Source organism: Drosophila mauritiana, chromosome 3L, assembly GCF_004382145.1.
Source record: "Drosophila mauritiana strain mau12 chromosome 3L, ASM438214v1, whole genome shotgun sequence".
NCBI lineage: Eukaryota > Metazoa > Arthropoda > Insecta > Diptera > Drosophilidae > Drosophila > Drosophila mauritiana.
Genome location: NC_046669.1, coordinates 11,619,456 through 11,634,272, shown reverse-complemented (window position 1 = coordinate 11,634,272; position 14,817 = coordinate 11,619,456). Strand labels below are relative to the sequence as shown.

General features: G+C 49.3%; 2 protein-coding genes across 2 annotated transcripts; both read right to left on the bottom strand.

The window, feature by feature from the left end:
- Positions 1–270: 270 nt before the first annotated feature.
- Positions 271–5,400, bottom strand: LOC117140845 (anoctamin-4). The gene is made up of 13 exons (XM_033303969.1): positions 5,381–5,400; positions 4,496–4,701; positions 4,252–4,433; positions 3,242–4,192; positions 3,041–3,186; positions 2,388–2,968; positions 2,115–2,332; positions 1,892–2,056; positions 1,475–1,828; positions 1,313–1,412; positions 854–1,250; positions 707–797; positions 271–642 (listed from the first exon to the last, which is right to left on the bottom strand). Exons 2-13 carry the CDS (start codon positions 4,671–4,673, stop codon positions 316–318), a joined length of 3,690 nt encoding a protein of 1,229 aa, XP_033159860.1. The 5' UTR covers positions 4,674–4,701; positions 5,381–5,400; the 3' UTR covers positions 271–315.
- A 1,511-nt stretch (positions 5,401–6,911) lies between these two features.
- LOC117139285 lies at positions 6,912–14,812 on the bottom strand. The gene is made up of 12 exons (XM_033301516.1): positions 14,798–14,812; positions 14,441–14,495; positions 14,116–14,381; positions 12,211–14,037; positions 11,927–12,091; positions 11,688–11,867; positions 11,450–11,617; positions 11,210–11,398; positions 10,960–11,142; positions 10,711–10,902; positions 9,903–10,652; positions 6,912–9,496 (listed from the first exon to the last, which is right to left on the bottom strand). Exons 1-12 carry the CDS (start codon positions 14,810–14,812, stop codon positions 7,082–7,084), a joined length of 6,405 nt encoding a protein of 2,134 aa, XP_033157407.1. The 3' UTR covers positions 6,912–7,081.
- Between the last annotated feature and the right edge of the window lie 5 nt (positions 14,813–14,817).

Below are 14,817 nucleotides of genomic sequence, written 5' to 3'. Positions count from 1 at the left end.
CAACGGAGCGGATGGTTGATGCCATCGAGTTCAAAGATAGCTCATATTAAATACTCACTTAAACAGCAAAGATTATGAAAAAATAACAATTTTAATTTTCAGACAACATTGAAAATAATTTATTTACATTACTTATATTTGCGATTAACCAACAATTATAAACTGTGGAGCTTTAACGACAATTACACATAAAATAACATGATTACATGAATTGGTTAAAGGAGACGAGTATTGGTATTTGAATGAGGACAATCTGCTGCTGCCGCCTCATCTCTTGCTCTGATCCTGGGCCTCACTCTCGGCCTCTTCCTCGTGTCAGGAAACCTCCCAAACCGTGGATTCCACAGACCGTCGTGGACGGGCGGCCACTTCCACATGGGCGTCCAGTCCATCGCTCAGACGACTGAAGCGGCGTGCCCAACTGCCTCGGGTCGTCACCGTGCTTCCGGCTATCGACGCCCGGTTGCTGGTGTCCCGGAACAGGCTCATAATGTCCTGGCTGTCGCCCTGAGCACGCTTGATGCCGGTCTGGTACTTGGCCTCCTTGGCCAGCAGCTGCTCCCGCTGCATTTGCGTCTTCACCTCGGATGGAACGTCCGGAATGATGAACTGCATGATGCCAGTTATCACAAACACCACATGCTGCATAGTCGAGATTATTCGAGTTTATCATTGCTATAAAATAATTGCTATTTATTATACCCACCTCGAAGACCACCACAAATGCCAAGCGGGCAGCAAAGACATGCCAGTAATGGGGACTCAGTCCATAGGGTTCGTAATCCTTGGGGCCATTTCTGAATGTATACGTATGAAGTGGTGCACAACCAAAAGAGGAGTTGTAGAAACATACCTATAGCCACGATATTGGCAAGTGTCGGGATCTTTTTCGCTGACCGAGGCACCCCACTCCTCTTTGTAATCCGAGGTATTGAAGATGGACAGCGAGTGCTCGATGTAGCCAGCCAAAGTGTGGGTTTCGGAATAAACAAACTTGTACACCATTCGGGGTATAAAATCACTTGTGTAGGCAATCACAAAGGCGTTCGATACGACGGCCGTGTACGTGATGATCCGAAGGATACCGTACCAAGCTCCAATGTCCTCAACCCGCTCCGCCAAAGGACGTCTGGCCTGAGTGACCATCTTGTAGGCATCCAAACGTATCTCGGCCACGTTGTTTAGTAGGGCAAAGAGCGGTGCCAGTGGAAATGCAGCCACGAACAGAGTAACAAAGCCATATTGAAGAACTGGTGGGTTTAACAATTATATATAAATATCAGATAATAAGATAAGATCATGAGGTACTCACTCATTTCCAGATACTCATCGAACAGGGCCAGGCGTCCGGGGTCCTGCATGTGATAGTCCTGCTCCCAGGCCATATGCAAATGCGACTCATCCTTGGTGGCCTGAAATGGATTATGATCAACATGAGTTTCAATGTATTTCAATCCTTGATTGCACTACCCACCTGTTTATGCTTCCGTTGACGCCACCAGTTCCAAAACTTGGGGAAAAGGTATTCCATGAAGTTGTTCCAGCACTGTTTGCCGACCATAATGATGGCCAATTGGATACACAGTTCGGATAAACAACCCGCCGGATCGCAGATATCATTCTTCAGCCGGAAGAACTCACTCTTGCGGGCTTGATCATCTCCAGGATAATCAAAGAACCGCCCTTTGAAGAATGCAATGTAGATGAGCGAGGAGTAGAAGTTCATGAACTCGAAGAAGAATATCTTGAAAGTATAGGAGTCCTCGTATTCCGTGTGAGTGCGGGGATTCTCCAGATTGGTCAGCTTGATGGCCATGCGGTGGTAGATCTGTAAGGTAGATATGGTTTATTTCCAAGCTATGAATTGCACAATCCAAAAAAGAAACCCTACTCGTGTTAGTATCATAATGACCACCAAATTGATTAAGGCAGCCGTGACACTGGTGAAGAGTTTGGCGTGCTCCTTAACAAAGAATCCGCCTCCTCCATAAATGACAGACACCAGGGTTATGCGATAAAGAATGGTGCCCAGCACGGCAGAGAGGACCACGGAGATCTACAAATAGTTTGAAACTCTATAATTGTAAAATTAAATATTACTTTGAATAAGTCACCATAAAAAGCACTGCACTACCGGTGATTACAAATCTTATGGACCTGTTCCAGGTGGACATGTAGGGTTCCTTTTCCCGCGTGACAGGATTCATGCGAAATGTGGTGGCATTCGTTTCAAATTCTGGACGGTTCTCCTCGTCCATATCGACGTTGTGCAAGTCCCACTCCCAGACAAGAACCGATTGTTTGCGTTTCCAGAGCTCCAGGAAAGTGGTGGCTAACAAAAGATACAAATAAAAATCATGCATTTGCAAGGATTTCATGCGATCTACCCCAGAAGGACATGAAGATGGCGAAGAACACCGTCGAGGGATTGTCAAAGAGATAGGTGAGTCGTGAAAAGAGACACGATTCCGAGAGTCGTTGGTAGCTGCACGCCTTGTCGCAAAGTGGACACAAAGTGATGTTCCCCGTGCCATATTCATTGCAGATCTCCTTGCTGGGCGTATTGTCCTCCGACTCCAGAGTGGCCAGTCCGTATATGAAGCAGAGCGTGCCCACCACGGCCGGATAGACGAGCATCTCCGTGTAGAATCCCAGCCAGCAGAAATACAGGGCGATCTTGTCGCCGAAGTACTTGCGCACCAGGCACAGCGGCTGCTTCTTGTACCACTGGGAGGGATGGGCCCACGTCTGGTAGAGAACCCGGCGGTCCAGCGAGATTCCGCTGGAGTGCGGGCGATCGTACCGCCCTTCGTGCAGCGGGAAGCAGCCCAGATAGGTGCCGTCGTTCATCAGCCGCCGGATGCCGCTGCGGTCGCTCTCATCGAAAGGTGTCCGGATGAGCACCTGCATCACCATCAGTGATCGTTGGGCACTGGTGAAGGCAGTGGCCCGATCCTTAACAATAAACCTGGAGTGCAGGAAAATAGAGTTCATTTTTAAGAACTAAGTTCTTTTCCCGAAACTATATGATTCTACTTACTGCTCCTCCGGATTGCCATTAGATGTTGCAGCCTTAAATGTAGTCTCTCCCTCCAGCAGGGTTTGGTCCAGCTGAATCTTCTTGGTCAAGCGCTGCCACACATCCTTCCAATATTGCATATTCCTAAGCACAACATTCTCCTCATCCTTTGAAAATAGAACCATTTAGATTTTTAACTTATAATCATACCGATATGCTCACCCAAGATGGCTTCACGGATATGGTGATGAATCTTTTCACGGGCAGCTTCAGATTCATGACCTCAGCCAGTCGTGTTTCCAGCCGCCAGGGCAGATGGATCTTCAAAAAGAAAGTCTTCTCGTTGAAGGACTGCGACTTGTCCTCCAGCTCGACCTCGAGTCCCTCCTTGATGAGATTCTCCATAAAAGAGCGTCGGTTATCGCGACGCTTGGCCTCTGCCTCAGTCATAACGCCCAGGTCCTCCTCCTCCCAGGCCAGCACCATGTCCACTTTCCGCCTGCCATCTCGGAACATCAGTGACTCCGGATCCAAGCCCTCTCTGTCCTGTTTACTGACCCTTCTCTCGTCTCCGGACTCGCCGCCCAGGCTGTTGCTTTTGCTGGCCTTTCGACTGCCGTAGTAACTTCCACTTACGGAACTCGCTGTGTCCGAAGCCTTTCTTTCCGTGGGAATGAGTTGTCTATAGCCGAATTGGTCGGGTAAAACGTTGGAGTGCGAGGACTCCATTACCTCGTAGGACTGATTCACACGGTCGGCGGAACCCAGCGTGGGACTCAAGTTTAGACCCAAGCTCCTACGCATGGCGGTGCCAGGTATATCCTCATCATTATTTCCAACTATCTTGGGCCCAAAGGCCTGCGTGGGACTCGGTTCCGCGGACTCAGCTTCCAGATGCGTGGGCAGTGGCATGGCTATCGAGTTGGATTTGGGGAACAGGGGATTGCCATTGCTGGTCCGCATCACCGAGGAGTTGAGCCACTTTTCCGTGTACGCAGCCGATCCGGCACGGGCCCGACTGGCACTTAGCTTGGATTTGGGCGGAATCGGAGTGGCGGGTTTGTTCGGGTTCTCCACAGGAACATTATGGCTCCCTTGGCAGCTATAAACGCTATCTATCGGATCCGATTCGACGTGTCTTGGCTGCAGATCGGAGTCAATTAAAGCCCCCTCCTGTCGTTACATATTGACGGTTCAGTAACCTGGAATTGTTATTTCGTTTCCAAACTCACCCCGTATCCTATTAATCTGCCAGCCACAATGCCACTATCCTGGCTAAGTCGCCGTGGGCGCAGCTTTGTCTGACTTCGGCGGCTCATGCGCTCGCTCTTGGCGGGACTGGACATCACCTGCCTGGTGTTGGAGGGATCCGGGGATTGTCGTGGGCTTCGCAGCGTTGGCACCGAAAGGAATCCTGAGGAGGGAATAAGTTAAATTTAAATAACCCAATCAGGAACAATAATCCTTTATACTTACTTGGAAACTGAAAGACCGACTGCTCGCTGATCCTGTCGCCCTCCCGGGCTGCACTACCAATGAGATCCTCCCGTGAGTTGGCCTCCGTTATGGGGGCGGTGCTCTCATCCTCGACGCTATCGATGCGGATCTGAAAGATGTGTGACCTCTCGCCGGACCTTCCTTCTTGACTGCTCATCGTCTTCTCTCTATGGCGTCAAGGAATTCTGTGGATGGGGCGGCAGGTCATATGGGGCCACTGTCTAATTTGGCCTAGTTTGGAGCACCTGCACCGTTACCCATGATAAACTATTTAAAGTGACAAGTTCGGAAACTTGCGGGGGAGCGATTCGTGGACTGTCATTCAAGAGTTGTCGTAGCTGCGCATATCATACTTTTATCCCCCGATATTCCAGTGGGTCCAATGGGTACAATGGGTGCATTAACTATTCATTTATGTTTATACTACTGGCCTCGGGCAGGGCGTTAATTTATACCCCTAAGAGTATTTGTATCTTCATTTGCAAGCGCGTTCCAATCAAAAGGTGAACTCGGGCACGCATTTGACATTGACCCGTGGAAGGTGTTTGGATAGCTCGACAAGGGTTTTATTGGGTTAGCAAGTGGGGGGCACAACTACAGCCATTGGGATTAATGCCTTCACATTAACGTTAGTGCACTGTGGGAGCGAGTCCAGTTGGATCGCAAAATCCTTAGTGGGGCAGAAGCAAACTTGTTGCTACGAGTGGTGACCACTTTCCCAGGCGGCCGAATGACAATAGTTCTAAATAATTGCCCTAGATTTGGTATTGGGATATGTGTGTAGTACCATGTGTGGATATGGCAATGGGTGGTGCTGGCCAGTGGATTGCCACTGGACGACAGACAAATAAATCCAACTCGTACCTGGATCACTAATAAGCGTGCGACGGACGTCCTGGAAATGTCAGCGTTCGTTGGCAGTTGTGAAAAGTCCCATGCCATTGAAGTAATCACAACAATTGAAGGATTATTGATTCGCTCCCGTCGGTTTCAAGCACTACTCTTATATGGATAATCGATTATTGATTGCGGTTTCTATTCATATGCACTTCGGGTTGCAATAGTTTAATTGTTTGCTAACGTTTTAGCCCTTTAGCAAAAAAAAAAAAGATCGTTAAACTGCAGATCTGCCAGCCACTTTAGTCACTCCACTATAATTCACAGAATTCACAGTTCGAACTGGGCCACTTTTATTGATTTTGTGTGGCTTGTAATTATTATCTTTCAATCAAGGTTCACATTATTCAAGCACACGCTCGCACGTCCATCCTGAGCACTTCTAATGGCCATTAAACCAGATCCAACTGTACGCTCTGCCTACGGCGTACCGCTCACCACGACGGTTCCCGACCGATTGACCGACCAGGAGCTATGACCCTCTGGCCAGGACAGTGACACTCAGGGACAGATAGCTAATCACGGTGGTACTCGTGGTCGCGGCTCTCTCGATGGGTGGTGGACAGCTGTGGGAGGAGTACTGATTGTACCTACGTGGAAACCCATAAAGGCGCATATTAAGTGTCCGGGTCCTATGGGACTTTTCAACGTTGAGTTAAATTATAATTCCGTTGAATCCTCCTTGTCTAGGAAATGCATCTGGGATAAAATATTATGTCCAGTTTATTTGGACAGAAAGTAATGTATCCATAAAGCTTTTTATAATGAAAAGTAAGCTAAAGCAAAGTTATAATATAGACCCTTCTAATAGTTTGAATACAGTACCTTCGCCATTTAGAGGACAATAACTATAATCTGCACTTTCCCATCACTGACCAAACCAAAGTTCACACCCATTCTAAAGAGCTATGTGGCATATACGGACTTCACTTTTAACACGAATATCCTATTAATATGGTATTTGACTCGCTGTTACACGAGGTTCTTCGTGATGACTTTCTAATTTTAAATCAGGCCAGCGTATCCTGACCACAATATTGATAGTTGTGAGTGACGTCAGTTGTCCATGGGGTCCTTTGGTCGTCATGGCGCTTTCGCTATGAATCCCTCCCCATACATGGAATAGAGGTTGACCTATAGGCAACATTTATTGGAGGCTCGAATGAAGCTATCCCAGGGGAACTCTAAGCCACGCACCATTTTTCATGATTACTCGGTCAAATTCGTGACCATAAAAATAGAGAGGCTACTCCGTGTGGTGTAAGTACTATTATTGCCTGGCTGGGAATCTATTTTGATTGAATGCACGTCATTAATAATTTCAGAACCCTTGCCTCATTTGGTTATTTTCGGGGGTAAGTGCGTGCTGACTACGACGTTTGTCGGTCTCCATTGTCTTTGATTGACAATATCGTTTAGTTAGTGAAACACAAGTGAGATTCAAGAATTGAAGTAGGCAATTGACATTTATTTGTCTTCTGCGTTGCGTCATGAGCTCAAATAGGTCAATTTTTGTGGCCTCCAATAGCAACATACTATTTAGAAATCTTGGATACTAAGTGCTCTGCCCAGTCCTCCTTCTTGCAGTTGCTTTTCTAGTATATGTATTTAACCACCACCATACGTTTAACTTAACTTATTAGATCCACATCGACCCTAATCATTCACTTAACCCAGATTGTCAGCGATGATCACGTCGTCTGTGTCACTCTTGCACTGCTGCAGGACATCCAATTCGCAGCTGTTGGTCAGCCGGTTGAAGAACTCGCCCTGGGCGCACTCCCCGTCGATCTGCTGGCCATGAACGCAAGTGAAGTAGCCGCGACAGTTGTCCGCATCCCGGGCCAGTTGTCCGTGCTTTCCGTTGCAGACTCCCACTCTTACGCCGTTCTCCAAGAGGCAGGTTCCATCGCTTTGTCGGCAGATGCCCAAAAGGCTGTCGAAACTCTCGCCATTGCGACATCGCTGGGAAACGGGTTCATCGTCCTCGCAACTGGTATATCTTCGGCAATCACCCTGTTCCGCCACGGAGGCACCATTTCCGATGACTCCACAAATTCCGGCAAAAGAGGTGGGTGTATCCTTGCAGACTCCATTTGTCACTGCCTTTTCCTGACCTCCAAGCTCGAACTGTCGCGATTGTAATGGACTTTCTGTCTGATTATTCCCATCAGAGGCTACCTCATAGGGCTGACACTGTTGCAAGGAGGCATTGAAGAAGTTATCCGTATAGCAAAGCTCATGCCGGAGTTTTCCCGAGACGCAGAGATAAAAATTATTACAGTTGGCCGGATCGGGCATTAGATGACCATGTTTGCCCTCGCAAACCACCGGATCTGGTGGCACGTGCTGGTTATTGGGATTGTCATCATCATCGGGTACTGATTCCACCAGCGGACAGGAGCCGTCGTCCGCAAGACAGAGCAATTGCTCCGGATCGAAAAAGGTGCCTGCAGCGCATCGCTGAGCAGTGGCCACTCCTCCGGCACAGATAAAGTACCGAGTACAGTCCGTCCGATTGGCCAGGAAGGTGCCGTCCTGCAGGTTTCCACAGCTATAAACGTAGCTGACGTTTCCATCCAGCTGACCGTTTGGACACGGCTGTACGGCCTGTGATTCCGGTTCGCAGATCGATAGCACCGGATTGAATTGATGTTGGACTGGACACTCAACGGGTATAGCTAGTCCCTTGACACAGGCGTAGTACAAATTGCAGTACAGCTCGTGAGGTAGTTTAACGCCATGAAGACCGGAGCACAATCTGGGTGCAGTTTCCGGGTCATCTTGATTGGAAACTTTTCGACACTGGCCGTGATCTACTCGGCAAATTGAAAGCAAGCTATGGAAATACTGACCCTCATCGCATTGCACCAGACTAGTTCCATTCTGGCTGGAGCAGCTGTAGTAGGAGCGGCAATCGTCCGGATGAGCCACCAGCTTGCCATCTTCTAGTCCGTTACAAATCGCCAGCTGGCAAGTGCCATCATTCGGTCGGCAGTATCCTTGGGTGGAGTCAAAGAAGCTGCCGGAGGAGCAGCTCTGCAGGATGGTGGGCACTTGCTGCAGGCACAGGTAAAATCGTGTGCAATCTGTGGGATCGGCGACACTTAGGCCATCCATTTGACCCAAACACTGGTTGTCCGCTGGGAGATCCCTTATCTGGAGTTGGCACTGTGACTGTAACTCGCACTTATTGCGATTCCTAGCGAAACTGTGCCCCTTGAGACAGCTACCCAGATGCCATTCCTCCGCCTCGCAGTACAGAAATCCCTGAGAGCAGTTGTTCCCGAATTGAGCCTGGAATTCCCCCTCCCGGCAGATGCGTCGCATCCCATTGTCTTGACAGCTTCCATCACTGGGCACGCAGCCCAGCACGGGCTCAAACTGTTCCCTTTCCTGGCAGCGCCTCCTCATCCACTGGCCATTATCCGAGCACAGTTCGTAGCTGTGACAGCTGCCCACCACGGATCTGCTCTCTCCGTTGGAGCAGTTTCCACTCCGCTCCGCCGGCAGGATACACTGCCCCGCATCATTGGGCAGACAATAGTTGTGCTCCCGACTGAAGTACATGCCCAAGGGACACTGGTGCAGCCACCATGAGTTGTCCAGGCACATCAGATAGCTCTGACAGCCGCCCGCCAAAGAAGGACGCACCGCCAGGTGCTGGCAATCTTCTGAGGTATTACCAGCCAGCTTGCTCATCGCCCAGCTGCAAATAGTTTGATTCCTGTCCTGCTCATGACCCCGCGGGAAAGGCAAACAGGATCCTATCAACGGGGAGTAGTAGTGCTGCTTCGGACAGTTGCGCAGACGCCATTTGCCACCGGAGCAGCGGAAGTACTGCATACAATTGCCACTTTTTGCGGGAATAGTCAGGGATTCGCTGATGGTGGTGCATGTCGTTACATTCGATACCCTTGCGTAGGCGCAGACTAAGTCATCTCGCGGCTCCAGGCATCTCTGCTGCTCCGGATTGTAGTATCGCCGGTCAGAGCAAGTGCGTCGCCGCCAATTACCATCGATGCACAGCTCGTACTGGGAACAGTTCGCTGGTACCGAGCGCATTTCATTCGAGATACAAATCTGGAACGGAAGGAAGGAGTATTATTTTTAACCAATATAATCTGTCCCACATAATCTGACTAAATAATGTAATATGATATAATATAATATATCATAGTTATACTTTCATTTCTGAAAAAGCCCATATCCACATGTTCCATTCTATAGGCACACATAATAAAAAGCCGAAATGTTTGTAATTCATCTATTTTGAATTTATTGTAGCGCATATATGGTTAGAGTACATTATTGGGTATTTAATACGTATAGAAGTGGAACAAGCGGAACATTCATTCACATAAAACATAACTCATAAATAACAACTAAGGTCGTAGGATAGTGTATATAAGAGTATATAGAAAGCTAGCTCAAGGCTGGCCTAGAAGAGTTTTGGGAAGAATTTCTTGAACAAGTTCAGGGACCTTACGTTTTCCTCCGCCTCCACGGAACGCTTCTGGATGCTGTGGCTGGTGCACATGCCGAGTTCCGGAGCGAAGATCTCGCCCTCACCGCACGGATGATAGGTGACACTAACGCGCTGCAGATCGTCACAGGAGCAGAAGCCGGACTTGGTGTTCTCGGCGGCAAATGGCTCGAATTGGCTTCGCTTCAGGCATTCCCTAAGGTTGCAAGAGATCATGGCCATGGCGTCCTTCAGCAAACATATACCCTGCGCCTTGTCAAAGACGTGTCCCGCCTGGCAGTGATGGAAATTGGGCACACCGTCGCAGGAGCAGAATCCTTCGGTGGTGTTCTTCGCCTCGAAGGGTTCGAAGGCAATTCGGTTCAAGCAGCTGGTGTAATCGCAGGCCCCTACCACACAAGTTCCCGCACTCTCCTCGTAAACATGTTCATCCGCACAATTGATGAAGGTGGACACGCCGACATCCTGGCAGCTGCAATATCCACTGGTCGTATTCACTGCCGCAAAAGTGGCATCCACAACGGCACGACTGTGGCATCGTCTGGCATCGCAAAGGCCGGAGGCACTGATCTTGGCGCTGCTCGAAAAGCAGGCACCCTGGACACTGTTATACGTCTCGCCATCTAAGCACTCTTGGAACACAGGAGTTCCGCTCACGCACAGGCAGAAGCCTGCATTCGTATTCAGAGCCGCATATGTCTCGTAGTCATCGGAGCTGCTGCACTTGCCGGGCGCGCAAACGCACTCGGGTGCCTGCGAAACATTCAGAATGTGAGCAGTGTGTCTTCAGAAGATGTATCCTTCTACTTACAGCCTGAACTGTGCATCGTCCCAGGTCCGCATTGAACACCATATCGGGGCTGCACTGCTCCAAGACTACCTCCCCATCCGCGCAGTAGCAGAAGGCATCGCTGTCATCGCTGGCCGTGTTTGTTGGGAAGGGCACGTAATTGCCCAAGGTGGCGCATTGATTAGCATCGCACAAGGCGGTCACACAGGGATCCTGATAATATTACGACATTAACCTAAAATCACTTGATTTTTCACGGTAATTTCTTACCACAACCCTTTGGCAAATTCCCTGGGCGGGATCGAATTCCGTGTTTTGTTCACATTCCTGAAAAACGGGCAAGCCGCCATTACAATAGCAGAAGCCATCCGCTCCTTTGATGGTCGCATATGGTGTAAAATCCGGAATGCTGTCACATTTTTCAGCATTGCACCGGGAGACCACAGAAGGATCCTGAAGGGTAAATTTTAGTTATTGAGGATAATCTTTATATTGCAAGTTCCAAACTGGCACCACCCACCTCTGGTTCCGTGCACATCTTTATATCTTCGTCATAGACCATATCTTCGGGACAGGTTTCATAGATGGGGCAGGAGTCGAGGCAGTAGCAAAGAGCGGAGGGCTCACACGGAACAGGGAAGGTATCGAAATCCTGAGCGTTCTCGCAAATGCCGACAGTGCAAGCGTTCACAGGGCATGTGGTTTCCTCCTGGAAATATCAATTAGATATGGTTGGAACACAGCTCTAACTAATGCCTACCTCAGTGGCGACGCAGGCACTTAGCTCCACATCGAATTGGGAGTTTTCCGGACAGCTGGTGTACTTGGGAACTTCGTCTACGCAAACACAGAAGCCATCGGTACCTTTAATAGTTGGAAAAGTAGAGAAGTCCGTCTTTCCTACGCAGCCATTTGCGCAGCAGCGGGGCTGTAAGAGGATTTGGGATACATTATCAACTCATGTTCAATGTACTTCAGGAAGGAATTTAATGGCTCACATCTGGCAGTGGAATAAGAACACACTCGAGCGTCTCGGTATTGAAAGTGTAGCCAATTGGACAGGGAACAGTGATGGGTTCGCCAGCGCGGCACAAGCAGAAACTGTTCGGGTCCTCGTAGTCCGGAGAGACGAAGTACTCCGACTGGTCATTGCAGACCAGAGGATCGCAGTTTCCGGACTGTAATAAAGGGATAGGTTTTGGAAAGGCGTTACGTATTTTTCCTGGCGACTACTTACGAAAGTGCAGGCTTGTTCAGTTGCGTCGTAGAACAATCCGGTTGGACAGGATTGAATATAAGCACCACTATCCTTGCACAGGCAGAAGGTCGACGAGTCTTTGCCATTAGATGCATACGTCGAGTCCACAGAGGCACTGTTACAAACAGTCTGGTCGCAGTCGGGCTAAATTTGATGAAAACAAGGAGGTATTTTGGATTAACTAAATATAGAAAGAGTGATACTTATCGATCTATTTTCATTTCGAATGGTATTGTTGATCTCAATTAATTGGTTTAACTTACGCTGGGTTGGTCTTCGCATATACCCAGGTCGGCGGAGTAACCGGTGTTGACCGGGCAGGATTGAATGGTGGCCTCGTTGTTGAGGCAGACGTAGAATTGGCCACTTTCTCCGGCGACAGGGTAGGTGGTGCCCTCACTGGCGGTGGCACAGTTTTTGGCTGAGCACTCCACGGTCGTGGAGCACTGACCAGTTGCTGAATCAAAGGCCTCTCCAACGACGCATTGCTCCACTTGGGGCACTCCGTCCGTGCACTGGAAGTACTTGGTGCAGATGGGATGGGCCACGTTGCCATTGCCGCAGGTGCATGGGTTGATGCACTTGGCATTGACATCGATGACGCAATTACCATCGCCATTGTACCACTCGCCGGAGCCGCAGGTGTGCTTTGTGGCCAGGCCATTCCAGCAGGTCAAATAGCTGGTGCAGTCGGTCGGATCGGCCATCTGGTAGCCATTCGGTTTGTTGGAGCACACCCAGCAAGTGGCCTTGGTGTCTGGAACACAGATGCCGCTGGAACTCTGAAAGACATTGCCCACGCCGCACACACCCTCCACCAACTGACCATTCTCGCAGATCAGGTACTTATCGCAGTCGGTCGAGTGACCTATAATGGTTCCCTGCGCGATGCCTCCCTCGCAGGTGCAGTCTTCCACACTTCGCTTCTGGCGCGATCCGCTCGATCTGTTTTCCGGGCAGACATTCTTGGTGTCATCGCGGCAAATGCCAATGGAGGCGTCAAAGAAGGTGTTATTGGGGCAAGTGCCATCCTCCCACTGGCCATTGATGCAGGACTGGTATGTCCAGCAGTTCTTTCCACTGGCTGGAGGATCCCTTGCATTGCACTTGTTGACAGAAATAGTTTCAACGGTTGTGGTTGTCGGGGTCTGTGGTGAAGTGCTCTTGGCATCAATGCACACATTATTCACATCCACTTGGCAGCAGTTCAGAGTTTCATTAAAATAACTGCCACTATCACAGGAAACGGAAGTCCAGTCGCCACTTTGACACTTGAAGTACTTGGTGCAGTCCTGGGGATCCACTTTAGCCTCGCCATCCGTACAATCCGCCACACAGCAAGTGTTGTCAGCATCAACCTCACAAACACTGAGGTTAGCATTGAACATGTTACCCTTGCCGCAATCTCCGGCCACCAGAACACCATTAATGCAGATGAAGTACTTGCGACAGTTCTCTTCATCGGGAATGAAGTCGGCGTTCTTTATATCACCGCAATCGCAGGATGCCGGAGGTTCCGTTGTCTCCTCAGCACAAGGTTCAGTGGTGGTGGTTGTGGAATCATCGCATGGTGACTCTGTGGTGCAAGTGCCGGGAACACAACCCCAGTTATTGTTCTCAAAGTAGCTTCCTTCGGGACATTCTTGAGCAGTAGCCGTATTGTTGGAGCACACATAGAACACGGAGCAGTTGGACTTGTCGGCCACAGCGGATCCATCATCCTGTCCAATGCAGTAGTTAACCCAGCATTGTGAGTTTCCTTGATCGACAGTACAGGCGGCAGCTGAGGTGTTGAAGAAGCTGCCCTGGGGACAAGTCTGAAGAGTGGCTTCTCCAGCGGAGCACACGTAGTAGCTACCGCAGTTCGCCTCATTTTCCAAATAGACACCACTGGTCTTATTGATGCACAGGTTCTGCCAGCACGTGGAGTTTGCATCCGGTACACAGGCGGCCAGGGTTTCATTGAAAAAGCTTCCTAAATCGCACTTCTGTGGATAGGCAATCTGCTCGTCGCAGATGAAGAACTCGCCACAAGAACCACTATTGGCTATGTACGCTCCGTTCACCTCGGTGGAGCACACATTGGTGGCCTACAGAAGTTCGGATAAAAGTTAGGGATTGCGATGAATGGGACATTATCAAACTCTAAAAGCCAATCTAGAACCTACCTCAGCGAGTGGAGCTAGAAGACTCAGCTTGCAGAGACTTCGTCCTGCGATCGTGCACTTGCCATTCTTGGGGTTGTACTCCTTGCCGGGTGCACACGTCACCGTGCGAACCGCGTTCTTGGTGGTGCAACGGTAGTAGGAGGAACAGTTCAGGGGTTTCGGCCAGTGCATCGGGAGGTTCCTAGTTCTCCGGTATATGCATTCAGGATCGGCGGCTCCAACTAGGGCAGCCACTGCAGTGAGTGCCACCACAGTGAGCAGAGTAGCTGGATACGAGAAAAGTAACTAGAGTCCTTGTTACTGCTAGGGTACTGCAGACTCTCACCTTTCATCTTGTTCACTTCTATTATTCCTCTTGTGACGATTGAGATGTACTCCGCCTAATTGCCAAAAAGTTGGTGCCTTTTATATACCACATTATTTTCGACTAGCTGACTCTAAGTGACCCTTATCTCTATCAATTATGCTGATCATGTTAGACATGGCCCTTTTATGTCGGTCTAATTGAGGTGTGAACTTTGGGAATCGTTATTCCTGGAAGTCATCACCTATCTCAATGTAGACACTCCCCAAAGATTGGTGTTCGGAATTCGCAAAGTTATGAATGAATGTCACGAACAAGGTCTTGTTCCACCTCAAGATCCCAAAAAAGTTAAAAGAAAACCCAGCTAGGTAAAAGAACGTTATTTGAGAGCATGCTAT